The following is a 17,954-nucleotide window of genomic DNA, read 5'->3' as shown; positions in this document are numbered from 1 at the left end:
GACTGTCCTTTCAAACTGTGTTTCTGGCAGTTCAAAGTTTGATACCGGTTTTCTCCCTGATTGTACCAAATTTTAAAGTGGTTTTTTGGGTTATTGTAAAGGAAATTTAATGAGGATTTCAAAAATGTGCTTAAAACAGTCATTTTCTTATTCCAAGTGGGTATTATAGGCGATTTTGTTTTTCACTGTCCTTTCAACCTCTGTTTCTGGCAGTTCAAAGTTTGATACCCTGTTTTCTCCTTGACTGTACCAAATTTTAAAGTGTTTTTTTTTTTGGTTATTGAATAGGACATTTAATGAGGATTTCAAAAATGTGCTTAAAACAGTCATTTTCTTTCTCCAAGTGGGTGTTATAGGCGATTTGGTTCCTCACTGTCCTTTCAAACTGTGATTCTGGCAGTTTAAAGTTTGATATTGCTTTTCTCCATGATTGTACCAAATTTTTTAGTGCTTTTTCAGATTATATTTAATGAGGATTCCAAAAATGTGCTTAAAACAGTAATTTTCTTACTCCAAGTGAATTTTACAGGCGATTTCTTCCCCGACTGTCCTTTCAAACTGTGTTTCTGGCAGTTCAAAGTTTGATACCGTTTTTCTCCCTGACTGTACCAAATTTTAAAGTGGTTTTTTGGGTTATTGAATAGAAAATTTAATGAGGAGTTCAAAAATGTGCTTAAAACAGTCATTTTCTTACTCCAAGTTGGTATTATAGGCGATTTTGTTCTTCACTGTCCTTTCAAACTGTGTTTCTGGCAGTTCAAAGTTTGATACCGTTTTTCTCCCTGACTGTACCAAATTTTGAAGTGGTTTTTTGGGTTATTGAATAGGAAATTTAATGAGGATTTTAAAAATGTGCTCAAAACAGTCATTTTCTTACTCCAAGTGGGTATTATAGGCCATTTTGTTCTTCACTGTCCTTTCAAACTGTATTTCTGGCAGTTGAAAGTTTGATACCGTTTTTCTCCCTGACTGTACCAAATTTTCAAGTGGTTTTTTGGATTATTGAATAGGAAATTTAATGAGGATTTCAAAAATGTGCTTAAAACAGTCATTTTCTTACTCCAAGTGGGTGTTATAGGCGATTTTGTTCCTCACTGTCCTTTCAAACTGTGATTCTGGCAGTTTAAAGTTTGATATTGCTTTTCTCCATGATTGTACCAAATTTTGTAGTGCTTTTTCAGATTATATTTAATGAGGATTCCAAAAATGTGCTTAAAACAGTAAATTTCTTACTCCAAGTGAATTTTACAGGCGATTTCTTCCCCGACTGTCCTTTCAAACTGAGTCACGTGACCGCCTGGCCAATCCTCTATAACCACTCGAATTATCCTCTATAACCACTCGATAAATGTCAAAACTGTAAAAATTTGCCTAAAATCTGCAAGAGTTTACACAGTTTTCGAAACAAAACGTAATTACTACTAATAATTAGTGATAAGTCCACGTGTTCAGCACTGTTCTTGGCTTACTAAAAATCATTTTGAAAATAAAAGAAAAAAACCTACACCTACCCATTAACGAACGAGTTGTGCGCTTCACCACAATCTTAACACCAAAGTTACTAGGAAACTAGGAACGCAGACAGTCTGTAAGAACTCGTTCGATATATACAATGTAGGTATATCAGGTAAGAACGTTAAGTAGACTGGCACAAAACTGTCTAGATGTGCGTGTTTTCCTGTTTCAGTAGTTTATTCTCCATTGAGACGATAATAACAATGAATAACTAACTAACTACAAAATTACGACGAAATATTTTTTTTTATCTTTGCGATGTAATATACAATAAACTTTATAGCTAGAAAATTAACAAACTTGCGCAAAATAATTATATAGCTGAGAAAGCAATATTTCCATGCTGACAGAATTCTCCAGTTTCCTGTAGAACAGAAAGAATATGAAGAAGTATGGCAGATAAAATCCACAAACTGGTCATGACGTTTGAAAATAAAATCAAATTATTGATTGCAAATGTACGATAATCTATAATGGCTGATTATTCAAAATCATTTAAGCTAAAAATATAAATAATGCAGAAGACGTATACAAAAATATTATATTGTACAACAAAGGTGAATAACATGTGTGAAGAAAGTTTTCTGGCATTCATATATCACGATGAAGATTGTCTGTTTGAAGACATTCAGCCGGTGGCAATTGCGTATTTATCCCTTCTCTAAACTGTTAAAGAATTAACCAATATCCTTGTAGGAATAGGAAAAAGCAATTCTGTTTCCTATACAACCTAAATACATTGAACTGATGAACTAAAAGACTAACTCATAATCTGCCTGCGTTCCTGATGGATTTCGTTAAGATTCATCCAAAATACGTCCCACAACGAACGTCACATTTCAAAAAGAGTGCACAAAAATCTTGTTATGTAATCAACAAGATTCATAAATATGCGACTGAAGAATTTTCTTATTTCGAAATTAGTGCTGATTCTATCAATTTGACCTTTTTTTAACCAAACTCGATATAATTAAGTATTATAGGTTATGAAATAAGATTATTTTATGTTACCCTGATGTGAAATATCCTTAGAACTGGTGAAACAACGACACCAATGTAAGGGTTCAGGTTACTGTTTCCAGTTTTGCTTTTAACGCAGCATTACTTAAAAACCCATCTTGTCCTAGAAACATGAAATAAGCTTTAAAAAAGTTTACTTACAGCTTTCAACCGAAATTTGATTGAAAAATTGGTTGATTGTTACTTCACAATTCAAGAAGTACTTTTGCCTCTAAATTTTAAATTTTAGCAGTTGCTTCTTTGTTTTACTGAAACAAGTTAAAATAGATAAAAAAAGAGGATTATAGATACAAAGTAGGGTTAGGCTGTTTGCAGAAACAGCTTCTTTTAAAAAACATTCATTCATTTTTACTTTACACACATATTACCGGAATGTTCCGTGCTGTGGTGGCATTGCCAGGTTCACGCAATCTTAACCAAAGTTACTAGGAAACTAGGAACGCCGACAGTCTGTAAGAATTCGTTCAATAGTTTATCAGCTCAATGGATTTCAGTTGTACAGACTACTCGACTATTTACTCTATATGTTTGAGAGTGTTAACAACTATCGAATATTTCAGAAATCAATGTTTTACAAGAAATTTCTAAAATATCATGTCAATGACACCTTTTAATTTTTTTTACTCGCTTGCCAACTCACTTGGCAACGTTTAGACTTAATGACAGTTTTAAGCACATTTTAACTAAAAAATGTGTTCAGTCAGAGAGTCAAATGTTTGAACTGCCAGAAAAACGGTCTTAAGACAGCTTGTGACAAAACCGCCTCTAAAACCCACTTGCAGTGAGTTAATGAGAGTTTTAAGCACATTTCTGGAATCCTTATTAAGTTTCCTATCCTATGACCTAAAAAAATCCTTTAAAAAACAACAAGTATTTCTGAAGTTGGTAATTATACGTGTGTTTCCACAAATTATTCCTTAATGTTAACTTGTGAAAATGGTGGTCTTGGAACAATTTTTATAAAGTACGCCTAGGCTAGGGTAATGAAGTATTATTCGGATTAACATGTTCCCTAACCTGATTTCAATTTAGTAAACTCTTTACTGTAGCTGAAATCGTTTTTTCTAGTCTATGACGCAGAGAAATTTCTGAACTAATAAAAAATGTTTATTTGAGTGCACTGTCTCTATCATTTCTGAAAATTAAAAATGTCTGTGACTGTGTTTTAGGGCAAAAATAAACTGAACTTTTCGTTCGTGGTGGGATATCCGACGAATCTTAACCAAAGCTACCAGGAAACTAGGAACGGAAGCAGTCTATAAAGACTTGTTTGATACTCGATCCGCTCAATGTATTTAAGTTGTACAAGATTCCTTGAATGTAGGGCACACCACTCTCTAAAAGTTTTAGAAAAGTGTATGAAATAAGATTAAGGGTCGCAGGTAATTTGTTGGTTTTTAGCGTTATTGCCAACTTCATCTTATTGATAAATTAATAAGACTAGGTGGTCAAAATAAATTTATTTTTATTATTTTATATTTATACTTCGAGATATGTGTTGTAAATAAAATCATAGAATGATCGAATTTTGGACTGCAGTGAAAGCAATAGCACTGTAGTGTGATTGAATAGTTATCGTAATTTTACAAATACCTATCTTTATCTAATCCTTGATTAGATAAAAGTGTTTTTTTAGAATTGTCAAATATTTTTGATGTAAAAGGTCAAGAACCCCAACCGTTCAGAATGTACTGAAAACGTCCGTTTACGGACGTATATCGGATGAATCCTAACTACGACAACCAGGAGCACAGACAGACTATAAGATTGCATTAGTTAATCAGTATTTTAGTCAAGTACGTGTTCGTTCTTACAGGAAACTGTAATTGAAAAGACATAGTTCAGCAGTCTACGGTAAAGAGGGACATTCGAGTGATTTAAGTTCAAGAATCAGTATTTTCTAAAACAATAAAGACTGATCCTTAAGTTATCTCTCAATATCATTAGAAGTTGGTTCATATTTTTTTATTTATTCTTATTAAAACTTACTTCTCCACAGACTCATTCTTGAGCATAGTTGACTTTAAAGCCTGAAGGGAGGAAGAAAAATAAATAGTCAGTCAGTAGACCTCGACTTAAAGGGGAAATTTCTGACAATGTTTGCTGTGGGACGTATATTGGACAAATTGTAACCTCGTCTACCAGGAGCGCACAGCAGACTATACGCTTGCCTTATTATCCCCGTTTGTGTAAACAAACGAAAGAGAAATTTTACTTCTGTTTAGACAAACTGTTTTATGTCCCACTAAAAGTTTTATTCCTATTAGAGACTTTGCCGCATTTTCATCTTCATCTGATGGACAGCCAGGGTAGAACAACTTGAAATTAGTTCGATTTAAAATCTGTAGTAATTGAAGGTGGTAGTCGCGGAATGACTTTTTTGAAATCCATAAGAGAAAATGCAGGTTTTAGGAGGGTTTTTAAATCCATGTGCCACCCTAATTTGTGTGTAGTTTTTGACTGATTTAGCTTGCTTTCTATCTCTTCTAACCATTCCCAAGAAAAAACACTCAGGAAAATTTGTTCCCTTAACCACACTCTTTGAATTGTTCAGAAGAGTAAAAATTACAGGGTATACGTAGAAACCCATGCCCCACCAACATTTTTGTGTAGTTTATCACATTTCAAGAAATGTCTCTAAATTTTAGTAGTTACTTCTTTGTTTTTTTACTGGATCAGCACACGTACAGGTTTAGTTAAAATAGAAATTATCGAATTTTCATCAGCTGATGGATAGCCGAGATAGGACAACTTCCGTTGAAATTTGTATGTGTTTCTTCAGGCTTAAAACTAATTTCATTTAAAAAATAGTTATTACTATCAATTTAAGTAAAACTTTTATTGACAATGTCTTTTTTGAAATCCATAAGCTCTGAACTTCAAACACAAGATTCGTCTCGAAGAACTTTCCTCCATAAGAACGAAGAGGTGGATTTTGCTTTAAAAAGCAAGATTTGACAGAAACTAAATTGACATTCACATTAGTATATTAAAAACATTGCATAACAGGAAATTTAATTTTAATTAGTACCACTAAATGATTTTTGTTAAGCTTGAACCAAGGCTTAAGCTTTGCTAATCCTGTAAGTGCATTCTACATTACTCCTGTTAGGAAAACCTCCTAAACATACCTAAAAATGTAGTACAAAACCCACTTCATTAGAACTGACAGTAGAAGTAGTAGTTGACCAAAGGTAAGATAAACTAGGTTTAGGATACTATAATAAGATTATTGTAATTGTGATAATATAGTACCATCTGAACTGACTGAAATGCTGTTCAAATTGAAAAATCTTCCATAAACCATTGCTTGTAGTAGTGGTAAGTTTTGTCTCTGTGAATATTTTTCCTATAAATAGTTATTTCTAAAATGTAAAAATATCAATAATATGGTCACTTTTCCTTTATTAATGTGATTATCCTTTGCATGGCATTCCACAAGGAGCGACAAATCCAGTCTCAAAATATTTAAAGGCATTTAAGTTGTTGAAAATATCTGAAATTAAAAATTTTAAGCTATTAATTAAAAATCACTTTATCGCTTTATTTCAGCATAAACACATGTATGATGGGATGTCCTACGTAAACAAACTAACCTCAAATTACATGATTTCTTGTCTGTCGTCTCAAGTTGTTAATTTTTTTTATTTTAGACGATACTACTTCAAGAGCATGGCGACCGACTGACTGAATGTTCTGAAAACGTCCGCTGTGGGACTATCGGATGAACTCTAACCAAATCCACCAGGATCACAGAAAAAACCTTAAGATTACGTTCTGTAGTTATTACTCAATGCAGTTTAGTTGTTTGTACTAAAGCCACTAAAGCTATTGCTTGAGATTATGCATTGTCAGTCCAATAAATAGTTTTGTTGCGTTAAAAATAATGAAGCAAAGAGGTTTTGTGGCGGTATTAGGATTTATCCGAAACATGGAGCAAAAGGGCAAATAAAACAAAACATTTCTTTATATTTGTAAAGAAATGTCTTTAAATCTTTTTATGATTTCATCATATTTCAAAAGTATCTGGGTTATTTGATTTAAATTAATAAACAAAGCAAAACAAAGCCACTGTGCTACTTTCAGCTAGTTAGTTTGAATTATTTGCAAACATTGTAGTTTTTTATTGCTTCTTCTATAAACTTTTCCAAATTAATCTAGATAAACCGCAGGCAGACCACATTTTTGACATTTTGTTTAGTAATATTATTAAAATATTTTGTTAATATAGTACAAAAAGATTCCATAGCTATCCATCCATCTAAGATACGGACAGTTGTTTGCCCTACTACCTACTAGGAAAAAGTATCTACTACTGTGCTGACTATACTTGCGGTAAATATAAGGAAGGGGAATTTTTAAAGGACATACAACCTTGATTAAAAAAATCATTTTAAGGTTTGTTTTCATAAAAAAAAAGAAACGATACTGGAATGTTCTGAAAATTCCGCTGTGGGACGTAAATCGGACGAACAGTAACCAAGTCTACCAGGAACGCAGAGAGTTTTCAGAGACTGCATTACAACAGATCAGTTCAGTATGTTTCAGTTGTAGGGTAATGTGGTAATAATACCAAATTCAAATAAAAAAAATTACCTAAGTTTGTCAGATGACGAAAAAGGCATCTGAACTAGCACAATTTTTTGTTTTTCTCTTGTACCTTTGTGGTATTTGATATAAAATTTGTATCTTATATCGACGGTGACGAATGACCAAAACTCACCGTCGTAATATAAGGAGAAAATTTCGACATATGATAACATGAGTTTTGCTCTAAAAGACATCTTCAGACCTAGAATACAATAACCAGAAACAACAACCTAAGAACAGCTTGGTTGCAGTTCTACGACAAAATCTATTGTAAAACCCACTTGTAACAATCGGATCGCCCTTTCAAGTACATTTTTGGAATCCTCGTTAAATTTTTTATCCAATAACCTAAAAAACCAATACAAAATTCGGTACAGTCAGAGAGAAAATCGCTGTCAAACTTTCAACTGCTAGTAGCACAATTTTATGGACAGTTTGCAGTTGTTTGGTTGGTAAGTCTCCTGTTGGATTATTGGTACAGTTTTTGCATTTTAATTCATTGTATTTTAATGTTTGATGATGCCTTTGGGAAAAACGTGTGTTACCGCAGTTATTTCATAATAATTTTTATTGCAAAACATGCGCCTTCCACTGCAAAAATTGTTGTTACACGACTCTCACAAAAACGATTTGATTCGTTCTGTCTGTAATAAATATCATAAATTTTGCCTTTCACAAGATTCAAAAGGTTATTTTAGTCACACCATTAACTTTTTAAGCTCAATTTTAGTCAAAAACTTGCGGCATAAGGTTGATTGGGATATATCCATCCGCACTCCGCAGTGTTTTCAAAACTAAACAGCCGAAGTGTATGAAAAAATACCGAAATCTTGACGAACCATACGAACGAGCAAAATGTGGAGAATACGTGCGTTACGGGACGTAAACTGGACGAGTCGTAACCAAATCTACCAGGAACGCAGAGCGACTATACGATTTTCCACTGTATTTCATTAACAGAACTGCTTCGCTTTATTTAGTTAGATTATAGAATAAGTTAATAAATACTAGAGTCAAAAATGTTAGTTGCAATTCTTTATAATTATGGTCCGGATTAAAAAGCACTAAAATCGTGAAAAAAACATTTTTTGAAAGCTTCTAGACTGTTTTGTTTACCTCTTGGCTGAGAAAAAGGATTCAAATTTTATTTTAGCAAAATTTGTCCATAAAGTCGCTTGGTTAATAAATTTATCATTTTATCGTTAATTCGTCATTGTAAAGCTAGTATTACTTCTTAAGTATTATAAATTAGCTTGATTGAGAAGAGTTTCGTGGATTTTGACAGTATCTAAAACATTTTTTGGATCAATTTTCATTTTTTAGGATTTATAAAAACATTTTTGAACATGGATCAAGGGACACAGACTGTGATACCGGAATGTTCTAACAATATCCGTTGTGGGACGTATATCGGACGAATACTAACCACTTCTACCAGGAACACAGACAGTCTATAAGAATTTGTACTTTATCAGCTCAACAGTGTCATTTTTCAGTTATAAAAATCAGAATTGTTTTGCTGTAAATAGCAATATTTTACAAGATGTAGTTTTTTCTTAAATACCTTGTTGCAGTTAATTTTGATTGCCTTGTTAAGTAAATATGGAACTATAATGCTTTCAGAGTTGATGTAAATCAGCAGTATAAAAATCCTACTTTTATAAATAAATAAAATATATTTCATTCTAATTCAACCAGTACCATAATTCTCAAGCTTTTTCTCACACTGATAAAGTTACTTTTCCGCATTAAGCTCATTTTCAGAAAATTTAGATTTATACAACTCCAACTGCTTAAATAACTGCACTCTTGTGAGGAAAAGCACCAGTTTAGTCACTTGCCAGATAACTATTACAATTATTTATTTAATTTACTAACTTCTGAGAATCTTTTCCAACACGCAGACGATTTTAATAACATGTACTTATTTTATTATATTTTCAGCTTTTTGTCACTTTTTTTATTTATCTCATGTTTAAATTATGACAAATTGTCCAAACAACCGTAATAAATGTCAGAAATACGTCTTGTTTGCAAGAAAACTGTGTTAAATTGTAGTTGCAAACTCTAGGCAAATTTTGACAGTTTTGACATTAGTGAACAGTCACGTGACCACTGTCAAAATAACTGTCATAAATCTCAGAAATACGTTTTCTATCGAATACTGTAAGAAAACTTTTCTAAACCCTGATTTTTGCTACTTTCGAGCACAGTTTGTTTACAAATTGAGATAAAATTGTTTGTCAAACCCACTTGGAGCGAGAAAATGACTGTTTTAAGCACATTTTTGAAATCTTCATTAAATTTTCTATCCAATAACATGAAAAAAACATTACAAAATTTGATATCGCCAGGGACAAAAGTGGTGTCAAAGTTCGAACTGACAGAAACACAGTTTGAAAGGACAATTAGAGACAAAATCGCTTGTAAAACCCACTTGGAGTAAGAAAATGACTGTTTTAAGCTCATTTTTCGAATCCTCATTAAGTTTCCTATGTAATAACCTGAAAAAAACATTAAATATTTGGTACAGTCAGGGAGAAAAGCGATGTCAATGTTTGAACTGACAGAAACACAGTTTGAAAGGACAGTTAGAGACAAAATCGCTTGCAAAACCCACTTGGAGTAAGAAAATAACTGTTTTAAGCACATTTTTGGGAATCCTCATTAAATTTTCTATCCTATAACCTGAAAAAACACTACAAAATTTGGTACCGTTATGGAGAAAAGGAATTTTAATTTTCGAACTGACCGAAACACAGTTTGAAAAGACAGTTATGGACAAACTCGCCTGTAAAACTCACTTGTAGTAAGAAAATTACTGTTTTAAGCACATTGTTGGAATCCTCATTAAATTTCCTATCTAATAACCTAGAAAAAACACTACAAAATTTGATACAGCCAGGGAGAAAAGTGGCGTCAAAGTTCGAACTGACAGAAACACAGTTTGAAAGGACAGTTAGAGACAAAATCGCTTGTAAAACCCACTTGGAGTAAGAAAATTACTGTTTTAAGCACATTTTTGGAATCCTCATTAAATTTCCTATCCTCTAATTCGAAAAAACACTACAAAACTTGATACAGTCAGGGAGAAAAGGTGTATCAAAATTCAAACTGACAGAAACACTGTTTGATAGAACAGTTAGAGACAAAATCGCTTGCAAAACCCACTTGGAGTAAGAAAATAACTGTTTTAAGCACATTTTTGGAATCCTCATTAAATTTCCTATCCTATAATTCGAAAAAAACACTACAAAGCTTGATATAGTCAGGGAGAAAAGGAATGTTAAATTTCGAACTGACAGAAACACAGTTTGAAAAGACAGTCATGGACAAAATCGCCTGTAAAACTCACTTGCAGTAAGAAAATTACTGTTTTAAGCACATTGTTGGAATCCTCATTAAATTTCTTATCTAATATCCTGGAAAAAACACTACAAAATTTGGTACAGTCAGGGAGAAAAGCGATGTCAATGTTTGAACTGACAGAAACACAGTTTGAAAGAACAGTCATGGACAAAATCGCCTGTAAAGCCTAGTTGGAGTAAGAAAATTACTGCTTTAAGCACATTTTTGGGGTCCTCGTTAAATTTTCTATCCAGTAGCCTAAAAAAACACTACAAAATCTGATAATATCATTTACCCACCACTATGGATGGAGAAAAAAACAGAATCACAGTTGAGCACTGCGATTTTCAAATCATACGGTTATTTGGTAGCCGCTACTAGTCGCAGTAGCAGTTAAAAACATTGAATCACAGGTTTATAATGCGATTTCTCTAGTCTCAGTGAAATCGCAAGTTCTGAAATTGCTTTTCCTCTATCTATGTTTCGACAACGTCCGTTGTGGGACGTAAATCGGATGAATTTTAACCACGTCTACCAGGAACGCAGACAGCATATAAGGTTTCTAAAATTGGATTGTGTTGTGAGTTTTCATTTCATCAGATGAGCAACATAGGATTTCTTGAAATTAAGGTGATACAATAATAACAGGGCAGTACTTTAGTTGCAATTTCATACAATACGTATTCCTTTGGTCAAATCTCAATTTGAAATTATGTTGGATTGCATGTCAAAGCAGAAAGAAATGAAAATTGTAACATTGATTTATTGGCTTATTGGCTTTATCAGGTGACAGATGCTGCTAAATTTAGAAAATCAGCAATTATACACTTTAATACATTGTTTTATTAAGCTTTGATTGGTTAATTTACTGAACAAACTTAAATTAGTGGAGGATAAGAGAACAGACTGTAGGTACGATTAAGAAAAATTACGAGAAGAAAAGAAGAAATACGATACTTAAAAACGTTTAAACTTGTTTGTTCGAAACATGTCAAAGCTCGTATTTATGTATTTAATAACAGTGAACTAATAACTAATTTGGGCTGTTCGATGTAATTTGCCAGCAGTTTATTTCACTGCAAGCGAGCAATCGTTCGAGAGTGCACGGTCATCCTCTGCAGTCATATGTATCATCCGCATACTTCACTCATGTTTAATCTGAAAGTCTGATGTAAAGCTGTGTACAATAGAAAAAGAAGAGAAATACTTTGTTTTCGGTAATGCATACTACTTGTTTCCTGTTCCTTGCTCAGTATAAAAAACTAACTTCTTATCCCATACAAGTCCAGCTTCTCTGCCAATAGTCCATGATCAATAATATCAATAATAGCCATGAGCTATTACCATTAAATATGACCAAGATTTGGCACTGTGAAACAGAGTTCGATAATTTTTTATATAATATAGAATATCTCCTTTGATTCTCTAATCATTTTGCTAAAATACGTTCACAGTAGGTTAGTGGTTTTGCATATAAGCTGATCTCTGTGATAAACTTAGCAACACATTGATTGACTTGGATATTCATTTCTCTAAACCAAGTTTCTTCAAATTACTACCTCTATTCCCCACTTACATACATTTCAATATTAGCTATTGAAGTTAAGTAATTAAAACTCTGACTAACAAATTAATTTGTTTGTTTAAAAAGCTTCTTGAATAGGAAGATCTCAAGCTGTTTTATTTAGGTTCTGCGACGTCGCAACTACGTCCGATGTGGACCAATATTGGACCACTTTTTATCAGGACGACATAAATTAACAGAGATTACTATGCATCATACCCTAAACATACAAGTTTCAGGCTGAATTCAGACACGAAACAGTCAACATGATGGTTCTGATGATTTTTAGCAATAGTTGCAGTAAATTTACTTTCATTATATTGAAATAAATTATAAGTTTTAAAATCGGTCTGAAAATTTAGTATTTGGAAAATGATTTCATAGATTTACTACCAGTCCTATTAATTTGAATCTGCTAAAGAAAAATTATGGAAATTCCATTTATAGCTTTTATTTCAACTTAATAAGCAAAATTCACTTCAAACCAGTTTTTTCCACCAATCACTTATTTAAATGTACTTTAAAACAATTTTTGAATTCATTGTTCTAGATGACAGCAAATTGTCTTGTATTTTTGTTGCTACTTGAACTTCATTCTTATCAATGTGGCAACTTTAAAGTTCTAGCAAACCTTAAGAGAACAATAAAACAGCGCTGTTCTCCTAGAATTGCCAAAAAACAGGTAATTAACCTGATTTTAGGCTATTTGGGAACAAAATCTAGCCCCCTGGAGACTCGGTGCCGCTTCTTTGTGGTCCAACATTGGACCACTTTATATCAGGACCACATAAAATGAAGAAGATTCTTCCTACACAGTTTCTCAGTTAACTTTCCAACTTAGGGGTCCAAACTGGTTTGATTTCATACACAAATTAAGCTTAGAGAAATTGCTAGTTTGCAATTTTTCCATTTTAATTATTATTGTAAATGACATTCACTCATTCAAAGACACAATAATAGTTTTGATGTTTAGTGTCAGATTTAGCTAGTATTACCAAAAATTTCAACTGTATGTATGCACAAAAATTATACTTCCAATTAAGTGAAATTTTAGCTCAAAACAGTAAAGGAAAACTAATTAAACTGTAGTGGAATTTCGCAATTTCAATCTACTTCAAGGCTGCTTAGGAAGGTCGGTTGTATTAAGTTGCGTATATGCAACATTTGAATTAGGAGCGCAGAAATGTCCAGGTGTTCACCTACTTCAGATCAGGTAAAGCAAACCAGATTCGTCGACTGACTACACAAAATTTTAATTAACTTCTCCTGATAGTTTGACTGCTTGCAAACAATAACAGGGTTATGGAGGCCCATTTACAATTTACAGGAGTTGTAACATACATCCACTGCAACTACTGCTCTCCTGTCACTCTAAAATCTTCGTAAATCAGTTTATTCTCTGAATATTTTTCAGGTTTGCACTTATTTGCCAATACTGAATAAACAAACAAACCATCCTGATTTCAATATTATTTCAATTACTAAGGCTCAGTTGAGAGTAATTTGTTTAGAAGAGAATTAAGGCAGTGCTGCTGCCCTGATGGGTCTAACCCGAACTAACCTGAACCCGAAACCCATGAGTGAGACAGGAACAACAAAGAAACATTACAACAAAATTACCATTACGTAAGATTTGTTTTGTTGAAAATAAAAGGGAGAAAAAAAGAATTTGCGTCAAAAACTCTTTAGCTTTCGACGTCTTCCACCTGAGAATTAGGAGAGCAGCACTGTAAGGGTGTAAAGCGACTGAACTAACCCACCGCCAAATTACAGGAAACTGTAAAATCTCGTTGGAATGTCCGATAGGAATGCCAGGTATGAAAAATACGCGGTTAGTAAGAGTTTTTGGCAGTCTTTGGGACAGGGCAGCAGCTTTGCAAGGAGATTAACATTCCAAGCGGCTGCTAGAAGTGAATGCCATTTAACTTAAAGCTAGTTTTTGCAAGAAAGTGAACTTTCAAGTATTCGGCGTTATTTTTGGTTAAATTTCTGGTGCAAGTTGACCAACAAACTTAAAAATGCATAAATTGAGCCAGAAAGTCTGCTAATCTACTTTTCATTAAAGTTGTGGCATTATTTAGTTGTATTTGTTTCTGTTGACCTTTTTGATGTTTTGTGTACATATACGAACGTCATGTAGGACGTGCAATAATTTCCCTCAGTTTGTAGGTTCTTTGTTGGTAAAACTTTGGATCTTTGCTGTATCAGGAGCGCAGAGAAGTAGGAACAGAAGCAGTGTGGTTTGTACTGTAGTAAAATATTCTCACTTGAAGCGCTCTCTAGTGGATGTTAGTGCAACTACCTAATAATTACTTGAGAACGTCATAGATTGCTTTCAATGCTAAATGGAAAGTTGAAGCGACACCGCATAGAGGTCGCCACATAGACTGTTTATACTATATTTTCTAATTTGAAACTAGTTTGAGAGTGCTTCAAATTGTTATGCTAGTGAAGCATTTAAACAATTAATAGAAAGAGATTTTAAAAAAAATTTGAATATAATTATATGATTGTAAAAATGTTAAAAACAAACAATCAAAAATATTGTTTTTGTAATATAATGTTTTTTTTAAATTCTTCACATCGTTTTCGAGATATTTAGAAATATGTTGGAAAAAAGGTAATCAAATTTGACGCCCTCTAGCGGTCGAACGGGGCAACATAACAGTACCTGTTCAACGTCACGTGATAGCCTCATTCATTAGCTATCTACGATCATTTGATGTGTCTATACGAAATGATTGAAATAATCAAGTTATTCGCAAATTTTTGGAAAATTGCACCAAAATTTTGTTCAACTGAAGGTTTTACTTGGTCTACTGTACTGACCGCCGCCATATTGGATTTACACCTGTTAAGGTGGCCATTTTTATTAATTTTGGCATGGAGAACACGAATCTAGTGTCCGTTTTGCTGTAACGGCCGCCATTTTGTCGCTGACATTAATTAAAAATCAACTAAGGTAAAATTAGTTTTTATTCAATTAATTTGTCATTTATAAAGCAAATCATAAGTTGTCATACATCACTAAAATCAGAATAAAATGCATTACTTTTTCGTCGAAAAATCCAATATGACGAAGAGAATTAAAGAGAAATAAACAAATGGAAAAAGTTACAAAAGCAACTGAATACTGAAAACATCAATGAAGAAGATTTGCAAAACAGAGAAACAACATTTCTTTTACTAAAGTACTAAAAACAGATAGATTTAAAGTTGAAAGACAGAAACTACTAAAGCAAAAACTGACCTGATTAATAATAATTTGAAAGATGACAATAAGAGGATTAAATGATTTTTGAGCAAACTAAAAGAGGACTTTCCACAGAATCTCTGGATGCAGAAAATGTCGGAAATGATAAAGCTGAGAACTTGAAAAGTAATAGATTGGTAATAATAGCAAAACCCAATGAGAAACTGAAAAAACACCAAAAACAGAAAGCATCTGAAGTGAAAAGATTTTTGGACGAACGAATTCAGAAGAAAGAAGAAGACGACGCAGCTAAAGATGCTGAAAAAGAAGACATAGTTGTAGGGGAAAAAGAAGACATAGTTGGGGGGAAACAGAAAGCATCTGAAGTGACAAGATTCTCCAAAATGAACGAATTCAGAAGAAAGAAGAAGACGATGTAGCTAAAGATGCTGAAAAAGAAGACATAGTCGTAGGGGAATCTTTTAAAGAAGCAATAAAAGATACTGCTAATACTTTGAAAGTGGTTCTTTCTTCTTTCAGTTTATTTTCAAAACTTTATGTATGTTTAATGAGTAATATGTGTTTCTTTTAAAGTTGTCTTCTTTTAATTCAAATTCCATGCTCTATACTGATTACGCACAAGTTACGATCAGATAGATTTTCTGACTTGATTCACTAAATTATTAACCGCTCGAACGTTACAGCATTCTATTTCAATTCTTATCACATCAAAAAGCTATTAAGTCCTTATCAGATTCCTGGGTAGATCAGTGGCTATTAAGTGCAGAACGCGGGGTAGAAACCAGACAAAACAAATTAGAAAGACGACTGGTTCCTTTTTAAATGGAACCAGTTTATTTTAATGAGGAAGCCACTGCCAAAAGTTTCTTGGGTCCCTAAACTACTGGTTTATTAAGAGAAAACAGTCAAAATGCACAAGATGGTTAGTAAATTTGTGTTGTGTGTGGTCTTCGTTGTTTGCTTTGCTAATTTTGGTAAGTGGTGTGTTATTCTATTTTACATTTTTGTACATTTTTTGTCACAGTAATGTCTTTGGACTGTTTGCTATGCAAGTCTACTGATTTGGACAGTGAATGCAGGTTAGGACAAAGGAAGTACAGACCCAAAATAAGTCACTGCAATGCTCCTAATGCGAAGTGTTTTGGCCTGGCTTTGAGTAAGTTTTTAATACTGTTGTTATTAACTTTAATAAGTGTAAAAACAGTAGATGAAAATGGAATTGCCACAGTTAGAAGAGGTTGCACAATTGATCCAGATTATTGCCAGAATCTGTCCAATTTTGAATTTTGCCAGACCTGTGGTTCAAAATTCTGTAATTACTGGATTATGGACTTAGACGAACAAAGTGCCAGTCCAGGGATTTTGAATGAGTTGGACAGAGATGCGAATCAAACCAAATTGCTTCAATAAACCGGACTTCTATCAATCAGCTATTGAAATCAAATCCAAGACTGCAAATTGCTGACAGCTTTGTGCGACCATTGTGTAAACTAATAAAGGGAAACATGAATATATGATAATTATTGTCTCCGGTGTTCCGTGTGTTTATTAGGACAAAAGCGTTAGTATTGGTTAATAATTGCCCTGGCGAACATCAAAGCGTCCACACATAATGGTCAATTTGATCGCTCATGGCCTGAAGATGGTCGACGAGACGAAACGTCTACTAATTGATTAGAGCCAGGTTTTAACTCGGGTGGGATTGTTAATGCTGGGACCAAGTCCGGCAAATTGGGAGAGAATCAATGGCTTATCCAGTTTTAGGAGGGGTAATCCGTCGGATCTAAGTTTTGGAGACAGTTTAGACTAATGCGGGAGCGCGTAATTATTATGTGGATTTAAAGGGAAATCCTGAGGATTTCAAGTCTTAGGTGCAGTCGTGCATGAATGAGGTTTCAAAGTTTCTAGTTTGGAAGTTTGGAAGTTTGCGGTTTAGTGTGCTGGTCATGCCATCTGTTATTTGAAAAAAATAGCAACTAAACAGATTTGGTTGATATTTTTATCATGGAAAACACATAACTCTGTTAGTCAAAATTATAAGAGAAAGTTTAAAAAAAATTGACAAAATATGACATACAAAAAGCAGAATTTTAGTGAAAAGAACACACAGTTATAATCAATATACAGTTTGTTAGCATCTAATTACTATTAATATTTCGATGGTATGTTTGGTTTACTTTTTGGTTTTTTCCCAAATTTTCCAAATATAAGCAGAAGCACCAAAGAATCTCAATTTTTGCAACAATCGTCTTCTCAATAATATTCCGGACAACAACAGGGCCGGATTTAACTCATTTACCGCAGGGTGCTAAATTTTATACTTGATACATTAGGAGTCCATTTTTAACTTAAAATGAGTCACGTGACCATTTGCAACTTAAAAAAAAGCACGTGACTTATAGTCACGTGATTCAGTGTTTGAAACTAAAAAACGGTCATGTGGTCTCTCAAATACGATTTTGCCATTGAAAACATGAATAATTCGAGTACGTCAGACTTTTGGAATTGAAAATTTACTTAAAACTCCAAAATTTCACTGGAAAGTCCGTTTTCATCTAATTTAGACACTTTTGGCCTCAAAAATCCAAAATTGTACTAGAAAGTCAGAGTTCCAGTAATTCAGATACTTTTGGCCTTGAAAATTGACTTAAAATTCCAAAATGTGACTAAGAAGTCAATTTCCAAGTAATTCAGACACTTTTG

General features: G+C 33.3%; 1 protein-coding gene and 1 long non-coding RNA gene across 3 annotated transcripts; both read left to right on the top strand.

The window, feature by feature from the left end:
* The first annotated feature begins 4,456 nt into the window (after positions 1 to 4,456).
* LOC145731183 (uncharacterized) lies at positions 4,457 to 6,528 on the top strand. Its single transcript, XR_014178756.1, has 2 exons — positions 4,457 to 4,844; positions 6,189 to 6,528. It is a non-coding gene; the product is annotated as an uncharacterized LOC145731183 (long non-coding RNA).
* Positions 6,529 to 16,081: 9,553 nt separating this feature from the next.
* On the top strand, positions 16,082 to 16,784 carry LOC145736851 (uncharacterized). 2 transcript variants are annotated; one of them, XM_081991292.1, is made up of 3 exons: positions 16,082 to 16,225; positions 16,276 to 16,407; positions 16,459 to 16,784. In XM_081991292.1, exons 1-3 carry the CDS (start codon positions 16,162 to 16,164, stop codon positions 16,659 to 16,661), a joined length of 399 nt encoding a protein of 132 aa, XP_081847418.1. In that variant the 5' UTR covers positions 16,082 to 16,161; the 3' UTR covers positions 16,662 to 16,784. The 2 variants fall into 2 exon arrangements, with proteins under 2 accessions (XP_081847418.1, XP_081847413.1); XM_081991287.1 differs by having other exon boundaries at positions 16,456 to 16,784.
* Positions 16,785 to 17,954: the final 1,170 nt, after the last annotated feature.

The sequence above is a fragment of the Ips typographus genome, linkage group LG1 (assembly GCF_016097725.1).
Source record: "Ips typographus isolate SLU linkage group LG1, UJ_Ityp_2.0, whole genome shotgun sequence".
Classification (NCBI taxonomy): Eukaryota; Metazoa; Arthropoda; class Insecta; order Coleoptera; family Curculionidae; genus Ips; species Ips typographus.
This window is presented reverse-complemented; position numbering and strand designations above follow the sequence as displayed.